This window comes from Suillus discolor, assembly GCF_016758755.1.
Source record: "Suillus discolor strain FC423 chromosome Unknown F5147scaffold_684, whole genome shotgun sequence".
In the NCBI taxonomy this organism is placed as follows: Eukaryota; Fungi; Basidiomycota; class Agaricomycetes; order Boletales; family Suillaceae; genus Suillus; species Suillus discolor.
In genome coordinates this window covers 1-10,045 of record NW_024541931.1, presented here as the reverse complement: position 1 = coordinate 10,045, position 10,045 = coordinate 1, and the positions used below count along the sequence as shown (strand labels likewise).

General features: G+C 48.7%; 2 protein-coding genes across 2 annotated transcripts; both read right to left on the bottom strand.

Annotated features, from left to right (window-relative positions):
- Positions 1 to 1,360: 1,360 nt before the first annotated feature.
- On the bottom strand, positions 1,361 to 3,188 carry F5147DRAFT_756428 (glutathione synthase; the record flags this gene model as incomplete). Its single annotated transcript, XM_041440345.1, is given in 8 exon segments — positions 1,361 to 1,518; positions 1,563 to 1,685; positions 1,718 to 1,930; positions 1,950 to 2,242; positions 2,291 to 2,371; positions 2,427 to 2,558; positions 2,606 to 2,742; positions 2,797 to 3,188. Coding segments are annotated over 8 exon segments (1,529 nt in total), but the record flags the coding sequence as incomplete, so codon positions are not given.
- Positions 3,189 to 4,270: 1,082 nt separating this feature from the next.
- F5147DRAFT_592086 (aspartic peptidase domain-containing protein) lies at positions 4,271 to 5,746 on the bottom strand (the record flags this gene model as incomplete). The annotated part of the gene is made up of 6 exons (XM_041432206.1): positions 4,271 to 4,507; positions 4,557 to 4,675; positions 4,724 to 4,857; positions 4,914 to 5,241; positions 5,296 to 5,424; positions 5,473 to 5,746. The coding sequence occupies 6 exons, from the start codon at positions 5,744 to 5,746 to the stop codon at positions 4,271 to 4,273; spliced, it is 1,221 nt and encodes a 406-aa protein (XP_041284040.1).
- Positions 5,747 to 10,045: the final 4,299 nt, after the last annotated feature.

Below are 10,045 nucleotides of genomic sequence, written 5' to 3'. Positions count from 1 at the left end.
AGGACAGGCACAAGATGTTCAGGTATTGACCAGGTGCGGTCAGGTGCTGTACATTTGCTAATGGGCTCCTCATGCCGACCGGGGTTTTGATAGCTGCGAGGCTTCTTTTCTTTTCTTATGAGATCAGTGCTACACGCCTACAACCAAGGACATGTCGAGCAAGGTACATACCTGCGAATTCAAGCTATCGTACAACCAAATTATTACCCATGAACAGACTATTATTGAACGGCACGCTCTGATTGACACCCACATAATTGTACCGTTTCGTTGTGCGCACTGCGGACCTAACGTAGGACATCCAGCACTCTATCAAGCATCTGATCAATGTCACAGAAGCAAAGCATGAGTACTTCGCCTCAGCAGAATACGATTCAATACCCAGGCTCGGATTCTTGGCCACATTGGTACTCACCACGTGCTTCGGATGTAAAAAACTCTGTGTTCCAAAACGCACGGCCACTGCGATGGGCCCTCGACGCAACTTCGGCAAACTCAAAAACTTTTGACAAAAGATTCCAGAGATCTACGGGTGAGATATAGTAAAAGAATTCAATTTTCCTTATCACCGTAGTAAAGGCTAGACCAATGGGACATACAGCGGACGCTCACTGGCAGTTCCGTCGGAAATGAAAAAGACAGGAATCCCAGCGGTTGCTTCCACGGTCATACCGTTAGTATTACTTACAACTTTCCAGCGACTGGGAGCTTACTTGCTATATTGTCCTGTAACTGGTCGGCATAGGGTACGTTCCGACCTGTAGGCTGTAGCTAGTCGGGACTCGGCATAGGGCATGCACCGAGAGATTTTTTTTCCTTAGAAAAAGTCCTCGGCAATGCTGGCCCTCGCAGAGCAGTTGTTGAGCGTGCGTAACTGCAACATAAATCAATCGACTTGTGAATCTATCTGATAGGGACGTTCAATTGCAAAGAGGCGTTTTCGACGTCGGAGGCCTAATTCGGCACAAATCATAGGTGACATGGAAACCTCGATATTTCCCGCGATCTGGTTCCGTCTACTGACTGTGTTTCTATTTTCCATAGGCTTCGCTCACATTGGTTCTGTCACGAGGAGAGTAGCGTTGGCTCCAGTCATCGGTAAGTCCATATAATTATGGAAAGTGGTACGATTACATCCTTAGTCCAGGGAAAAACCATTGTGCTCTGTGTACCCGGATTCCCAAGCGGTAAGGGCTAGTTTTCGTGATCTTGAACTGTCATTTCTGAATGTACTTTGGTGGTGTGCAGATACAGTTCTTGCCTATCAGCTTCGAAATAAATTCTGAATAACTCACTCTTGCGACAATCCATTGCTTCCAACTCTAAACTTACACATCTTCCATCCTGTAAATAACATGCATCAAACAAGCACCACGCTATCCAACACTGAAAACCCAGCTGCAACACCGCCCTCATTACTCTCTGTCCCCTTGGTCCTCACAAGCCATCCTACCTCCCTCTCCACCACCTCCCCCTCTCCAAATAATGCGTACCCAAAGATACCCAGCTCAGAGATACCTCTACGCGTACGACTTTCTTTTCTATGCTCTCGTTGTCCGTACCCGAACTCGACGGAGATGCGCGTACGAGGTAACCACTTACCCCGCGTGGCGTTTCGATCATCTCCATTGCGATCCAGGCTTCACGCTCTTCAGCGGGTAGAGCATCTAGGAACGCAGGAATGGCTTCACGGTAGACGTTATTCCCACCTCCTCACGCTGGGGCTTCAACACGAGCGAGGGGGCTTTATGGCGCGCGAGACGTGTTCCGGGCGGTACGCTTCCTTGTGCTTGTCCTGAATCTGGGAAGTGATCAAGCGCAGCAACGATATCAACATCTTCCGAGTCGAGCGCCCACATGCCCATCCAGGTGGCCCGGATATCTGCTGCGTGTGCTGTGAGATCGAGAGCGCGTGCGCCCCATTTTGCGCCTTCGTTATTGAGGAAAACGCTCGAGTACCCCGGGGCGCGTGAGTGCTTCTTGGACTTTCTTCCCGCCTGCGAGTTGTAGGGGAAGAGAGGGACATTTGATGGCGCGGCTACGCTCTAGGAGGAAACGCGTGTCGTAGTAGGAGGGTGATGGGAAGTCGGAGGGGGTGTAAGTTGCGCGGAAGTATATCGTGGATATTTCGTGTGGTGAGGAATTAGTCGGGGATGTGAGTATGAGTGCATGTGTGGAGGGGTCGAGGGATGCAGAGACGGCTAGGTCGGTGAGTGTTTGACGGATAACGTGGATTTGATGTCTTTTCTAGCGAATTAGTCTGTTGATGATGAGAGAGATGGTAATATACTTCTCTAGCAATTCATACTCTAACCATTGTTGGTCGAAAACGTTGCGTTCGTTTGGTTGCACGACGAACAGGATGCGCGCGCTGGATCGATGTGAGTTCACGAATACATGCGTACTTGAACAAAGTTTGAACTGACTCTCGAACGCCATACGCTTCGTGAGCCTTGGAAAGGCCTTCAACGAGACCAGAGGTGGTGCTGTTCTCTGGAAAATTGTCTGCAGTAAGATGTGGAGATGCAGAAAAGTAGGAGGTGGACGCCAGGATATTTCTATACCGCATGAGCGTTTACAAAAGATATCTTGGAAATAAACACACCTATGCATAGCAGCCGCACGCTCAGAAAGCGGACCAAAGGACGAAGATATAGTATTAAACTCGACCTGCTTCAGTGCAAGTCTGTCTTCCGCAGCATGTAACAGATAATCCGATCTAAACAAGCCAAGGTGCAACGGCTATGTGCCATCAATGACCTACCATGCGACAGAAGAAAGAAGTCTCAAACGCACTTGTGCTAGTGCGCCGTGCTCCCTGATCTTCTTCCATCCCCTCCATAACGTCCCAGTAAACTCATCCGCCTTTCCTACGCCCTCCTCGGCGCCCATTACTGTATCTAAGAATTGGGTATCCATCGCGACGCGTGCGTAGAGCACGTTATATACGCTCTGCAGCTCTCTTGCAGCCTGGAATTGCGCACGGGGGAAGGGCGCGGGAATGAGTGAGAGGGGGGCATGGATTGCGGTGGTTGGTATGCGTGGTTGGGTATTGGATGGTGATTGGGAGGGTGGAAGGTAAAGCAATCCGTGTGAGAGTGCGTATGTTGTTGCAGAAAGCGTCAGAGCTTCTAATTGCTCTGGAGTTAGCTGTGGAGGCCAGGTAGAGAAGTTGAAGGAGGTCATCGTTAATGGGTTACGTACCGACGAATTATAAGCAGATAAGATACTTAACACCACGTGCCATCCACCCCAATACTTGCGTGATTCCTTCTCAGGCTGGTAACTTTATAATTGACATGCACGCTCACGAGGAATCGACTAGGTGCGTGGCATTATTTCGGACATCCAGCTGAGTGATGATTTGAAGTGAACGTTTTTCAAGGTGAGACGGAATCCACCGACACATCATGATCGTGGCGGTTGAATGGTGAGTTGTCATTGTCGTCATGACTCATGATTTTACCTGATTTTACCGCTAGTTTATGGGAAAACCGTTGGTGAGTTCTCCCTCCACTATGGACAGAGATAAAATACAAGCTTCTCAACGTCACCGTCAGAGAGCGGCGCCAGCGGGTAACTAGGTGACTTCCCGCAAGATTTCGCGCCTTAACTGAATGGGACTGCATTAGGATACTTAGTTGCTGTCAACACTCAGGCTTAGCCTTGTCAATTACGGGTTGTTCTCGCACTCGTCTGTGAATCTTCCAATTTGTGAAGGGTAGGTACTTCACAGATTTCTGTAAATCATGGTCACGTATGAAACTGATTTAGGTACTCTTTTAAGCTTCAGAATGTGTGGTATCTGGCCTGTGTCTTCTCGGTGGGTTGCTCGGATTCAGAAAATACCGGGAACTCTGTCAAGATCCCCGCATGACGCCACTATATCATCCTGCTCAACCTCCATCTCGCCTGCCTACCATCAAGATCTTTACCTCCATCTCTTCTGATCCCTGCAAGTCTCTCACTGGCTGTCTCTCTACGACTTCTTCTGTGTTTGCCTATTTCCCACCCGCCTGCCAACACCATGTTGTTGTCTGCACCTCCCAGTCTATGGCTGCCGTGTCCTCCCTCCAGGTGACGGCAAGTTGACAAGGATGACAAGATCGGCATTTCACCATTTTAGACATCCTAAGCAGTAGATGTGATGCTATTGTTAATCATACGAACCCGACCGACCTCTATATCCTACTTAAGAAGATTCCGTACGACCTTCAAATCCTATTTTGCATCTGAAAACCGATCCTTTGTGTACTTGAGCAGCTCTATTTTAGTTGGTGGTGGCATCAGTGTACGAGGTTGGAGCAAACCCGACGCGGGAGCGGGAGGTGTCGAATATACAGTAGAAGCGCTCGGTGAATGGGTAGCCATTAACAAAGTCAAACCCTTTGCCACTTGGCGTACCAAGGTCGTTAACGACGAGATATATGGCGTTGCTACTACCACCAATGTAGGTGTTGAGAATACGAGGCCAGATTTGGCCGTTAGGGGTGAGAGAGAAGGTTGCCTGTGCAAATGGTAAACAAGGGATGTGAGGGCTGACAGAAATGTCGTACGCTGCCAATATTGAAGTTCAGGTTCTGGAGGGCTCCGTATTGGGTAGAGGAAATGAGGAGAAGACCAGTCGCCGAATCCAGTGTACCACCGGTTAAAGACTGGTACTGGTCGAAGGCATCTATCTAACGATAAAACCATAATTACTCGCTGCACTCGAGATACACACCTGTAGCAATGTGAATAAAGGTGGTTCCAACATCGACGATACCAGCAGTGGAGGACAAGATCGTCGTGGAACCGTAGGAAATGCTCTGGTCGATGCCCCAATAGTACGATGCAGGACTGGTGGTAGTGATAGGACTGAAACAGAACGATTACTATTAGCCTCGATTGATCTAGGAGCTGAAGTAGCTTACGTGTACGTAATGAGACCGTGCTTGTTACGGACAGTTCCACCAAAGGTGAGCTCTCCATTGACCATTGACTGCGTTGAAGTGGTGGGCTGGAAAGAGATACTAACAACCTCACGATGAATGGTGCCTTGGCTATGCAGGTTGTCAGTGACAGTCGGGATCGTCGTCCTCGGTTCATCTGTCAGGCTACCCGCTGTCAAGCCTACAGGCCCGAGGCCAAGGATGCCGTCAGCTTCGCCAAAGGTACCCGACGTCTCAGTAGCAACACCGATCGACTGTTGGGCGATGGCGAGCCCATTACCGAAATCGAAGGTGTCCGTGTACTCCATTCCTATAGATAATCATAGGCGTCTTCAACAACTTGTGATTTCTTTGCATGTCATACCAAAGAAGTGGCCGGTACCGTAAATGACTTTCACATTTTCACCAGTGTTGAAGCTGGTGCTGGTCGGCACGTACGGTGTGCGGGCGCCAACCCATGTGTTCGAGGTACCGGTGTCGACGATCAAGTAGTCTTCAATGATACATCAGCAGCCGCATATTTTCTGAGTCTTGAACTTACAAGTTGTGGCGGGGTTACCAATGCCAACTGCTACGTAGTATCCATTACCAACGTTGGCCACAGGAACGCCATGGCCGCCGTGCGTCAAGTTGTAGTCCTTAAGCCTGAAGGCTGCCACCCGAGCTTTATCCTGCTCCAAGGCGTTAATGGTACCATTGAGGACACTTAGCCTCCTGGCGATGGGGAGGGTGATGGGGGAATTGTTAACTTCAACGGGCGATCCCGTGATTGACAAGGCCAGGAGGAGAATTGTCAACAAGGATGCAGCGGACATACTGACTCAAGCAATATTATATTCAGTAGTCTATTATATAGGCGCTGGTGGACCCGAACTCGGGCATCTTGGCCACGTGTAAAACACTTCTTCTCGAGAGAGCGATGACAAAATAGTGGAGGCCCGAGTATCGTGAGCGCAAGGATCCAGCTTCCTGATAAAACAACAGTGACAAGAAGTTGGTTTTCAATTCAGGAATTTACAATTCACCTGTTTACCCATGATCCATTGGTTCATTAACTGACCCCAAGTTCATTTCCGTAGAGATACACCTCAGAGGAACGTTAGTGTCAGGTTGGGGTAGCAAGCGTTGCCGAGGAGGGTAATTCTCCCTGTCACTGTCCCGGGTCTGTCAATGATCGAGTTGTTGAATTCGCGCCATGTGAGGCCATTTGCCAACTCGACCCGAAACCATAGAATACAATAATAGTATCAAGAAGAAGCAGTGATGAAGCTCGCCATTTTCTGGAGCACGTCGGCTGGTTACACATGGTCCAATTGGTTCATTTACGCAAGCGGGAAATTTTGCTGGAAGTTGAAATTGCATGACTACAGAGTTGGTCCCTCGGGTCTCAACCATGAAGTAAATCGGTGCATTCAACTTGAAGTTACCCTGTAGTGGCGCGCAGTGCGCACGTGTGGTATCGGAGATCGTTCGTTCAACGTTCAACAGGCGTATATGTGATCCACGGCCACCTACAGGTATCATTTAAGGGCCAAGAAGTTTCGAATTGATTCATGCTACCATGGTCCGCATCAGAGTGTTATAGTACATGTTGAAGTCAGACGACGGTGATAGAGTACGTGCCACACAAGTGCAAACGAACGAACTCAATCATACACTTTCCAACCCAATGACATTCATTGCTTCTGGTTCACAATCGTAACGCCGCGTACGCGCCAATTCCCGACGACGCCAGACACCATCACGTGTTGTTTTGGTTCGACTTCTCTCCTTTTGCCCTCGATTGCGGCCTCAATGTTTCCTTCGTACATACCTATTCTGCTTTCATTTCGGTTTTGAATCTCTCTCGCCTTCAATGGCGTTTGGTCCTTCCTGGATGAAACTACTCAGACCTTCGGGCGTCCTGACCGTGGACGGCTTGCCGATCACAGGCTGACCGCAGCCTGGCAAGTCCTGTAGTGGCTACCTCAGGTACTCAGACTATCGCACGGATGCGGAGCACGCATTGCGTGTAGCATATGTTTCACTCCAACTATTATTACTGCGCATCACCGCTCACCTTGCTCCTCGAATTTAATGTCTCTCATAGTCGCTTTGTCTCACCTGGTCCAAACTACTCAGACCAGGCTTCGGGCATCCTGACCGTGGATGACTTGTCGATCAAAGGCTGACCACAGTCTGGCAAGTCCAGTGGTGGCTGCATCAGGTCCCCAAACTAGCGCTACAGATGTGTGACACGCGATTCTTGGACCTCCTGTAATGTAGTGTTTGCAGGTTGGGTCTCTTTTCATGGCGATTGTCCCTTGATTCTCAAAGCTTTGTGTAGCCCGTCGATTGTGTCGTGTCTTTGTGTCTTCCGCTCCATGTAAGCTTCTTCCCTCTCTTTCAGTCTCGCTCTTTATTTTTGTTCCCAGAGAAGAACATCAAGGAGCAGCGTCACTCGTCGGTTGCGTCTTTGTTCTATTGTCTTCAACAAAATCCAGATGGATGGCCTCGTCGTGTTGGATGCATCGCCATTCTCGACCCGCGGATCATTGTGACGAGAGTTGCACAGTGCATTGCACTGGTCCGTTTCAAATTCGTCACGCGTTTCGCAGCTTTCATTAGCAGGTTGGAACTGGCTTTTCCTCACGATACCCTTTCTGGTTCTGTAGCATCTTGTTAGCACGTCACTACTTACAATCCACCCTCTTATTCGTGGCTGTCACCTTTTAATGAGTGGGACGTGGGACATCAAGCACGTTGGCGGTGAAGCTTACCCATGTTGATAATTGCTGCCATGTGAAACACCGCGCAAGCTGACATAAAGGTTCCCACACTTTTTCTTGTAGAGAAAATGACATTTGCTGCAAACAGAACCCGGACTGGTCGTCGGGAAGTCAGTAAGTGACATGCCTAGCTCGTTTCAATGTTTTCATTATAGTGTATATATGCGCATGAATATCTTATCTAAGTACAGCTACCTTCAAATCGATAGGCCAGAATCCATCTTTGTTCATTCACCGCTTTTGTTTAGTTGTGGAGCTGGCCAAACAAAAGGGTCCCGCCTATTACGATACTTTGTCGGGTGAGATACCCCAGAATGGTACTGGACTGCGCAACTTCTATGATATGGTATGCGGTTCGTTTAACGCTGTGTCTGACACCCTTCTGAGCTCACTGCTGGTAATACCGGTATGACTATTTATTACCAACTCATCATGGTATCGGATCATGCCGGCACAGTGAGCTCAGCATTAGTACTTGCATGCTCCACTCGAGCAACCGGCCTTGGATGACATTTGGGCAGACATAGTGACACATTATTGCTTTATGGCTGCTGGAATGTGATGGCGATTTCCAGCCATAGCGAAAATGTCCAAAGACAGTGTCGAATGAGAAAGCTGCGCAGGTCCAGTGCCATTCTGGGGTATCTCGCCCCGACGAAGTATCGTAATAGGCAGCCTAAGGCAGGACCCTGTTGTTTGGCCAGCTCCACAACTAAACAAAAGCGGTGAATGAACAAAAATGGATTCTGGCCTATCGATTTGAAGGTAGCTGTAAGTAACAGTTTCATTTTCCATATGTTTATTTATCATGTTTTATCTAGTGTCAGACGGCAAATAACGAACGCATGTGAATTCAATTGGATCTCCTTGTCGCTCCCAGGTTTTTTATAGCTTCGTCCTGCTTCCTCTCAATTGCCCATCTCGTGATACCACCAATGCCCACCCTGTCACTTCATCTTCTTTAACACAATACCTACTTTCCAGTCCCACAAACAAAGGTCCTGGCGGTTTGATGGCGTTGGGCGTAGTTGAGGTGGATTTGGATGGATTGTGGGCGTCTTTCTCCAAGCTCCAGAGGTGTGTGTATTGTGCATTTTATACTGCATCCAATCGAGCAGTCCGTGCTTTCCGTTGCTCGAATCCGATCATCTGTCCTGCATAATATCGTTCTTTCTCATGTCAAGCAGGTACTCCAGCACATCACTATCTCACTCCTTCGAACGCATGCACATAGCTTACTGCATTGTCACCTCGATCTCGTCTTTTGAGCTAGAGGTGCGCCATCTTTTCTTTCGCTTGCCCAGCCACACTCACGCGAGGGTATCCAGGGATGTGCGAAATGCCAGGATATTGTTCAGAGGGCTAAGCGGGACAGATTCCAGGAGATATGGAGTGTCATGTCGGCTCTTCTCCAGTCCTCGTCACCTGCTATGGAATGCCCCGCGTTGTAGTGAAGCTTTTGTATATTTTCTGTTTGTAGTACATATTAACTGAATATAGCAATGCATATTGTTGGTTTCTGACACCGGGTGGAGAGGCACCAAGCACCAACGATGGAGAAGCGCCAATGACGGAATCGGGCACGGAGATCAGGAACTGGGATCTCTGGCTTGATGCTTCACTGTCACAGGTTTAGAGTGTTTTATGCATCAAGGTCCGTGTCTAATCTTAAGCTTCAACACTACAGGTACAGCTGTCTAGAATCCACGATCTTGTCTCGTTTAGGTCCGTTCGATCGCTTAGTGTTTCCCGTCGTTCCACACGATGGGGTTCCAGTAACTTTGTAATTGACATGCACGCTCACAAGGAATCGACTAGGTGCGTGGCACTATTTCGGACATGGATCCATCCAGAGGGGTGGACGTTGCAAGGTGGAGGCAACATCCACCGATACATCACGATCATACTATGTAGCGGTTGAACGTTACCCTTTCATAGTGAGCTGTCATTGTCGTTATGATTTTGCCGCTAGTTATGGGGAAATCGTTGGTAAGTTCTCCTTCCACCATAGACAGAGATGATACACAAGCTTCCCACCGTCAGCGAGCCAGCGGGTGACTTCCCGCAAGGTTTGACAAGATTTCTGTCAATCTTCATGCCTTGACCGGATGGGGCTGCATCGATATCGCCGGGATAGTTGCTGGCAACACTTGTCAATTACCGGTTGTTCTCGCACTTGTCCGTAAATCTGCCAATCTGTAAAGGGTAGGTACCCCTCCACATATTTCTGTAAATCATCGTCCCAGACGAAACGTCTGATTCAAGTGCTCTTTTAAGCAGAATGTGCGGATCTGGCCTGTCTTTTCTCGGTGGTTGCTCGGATTCATAAAATGCCGGGAAGTCTGT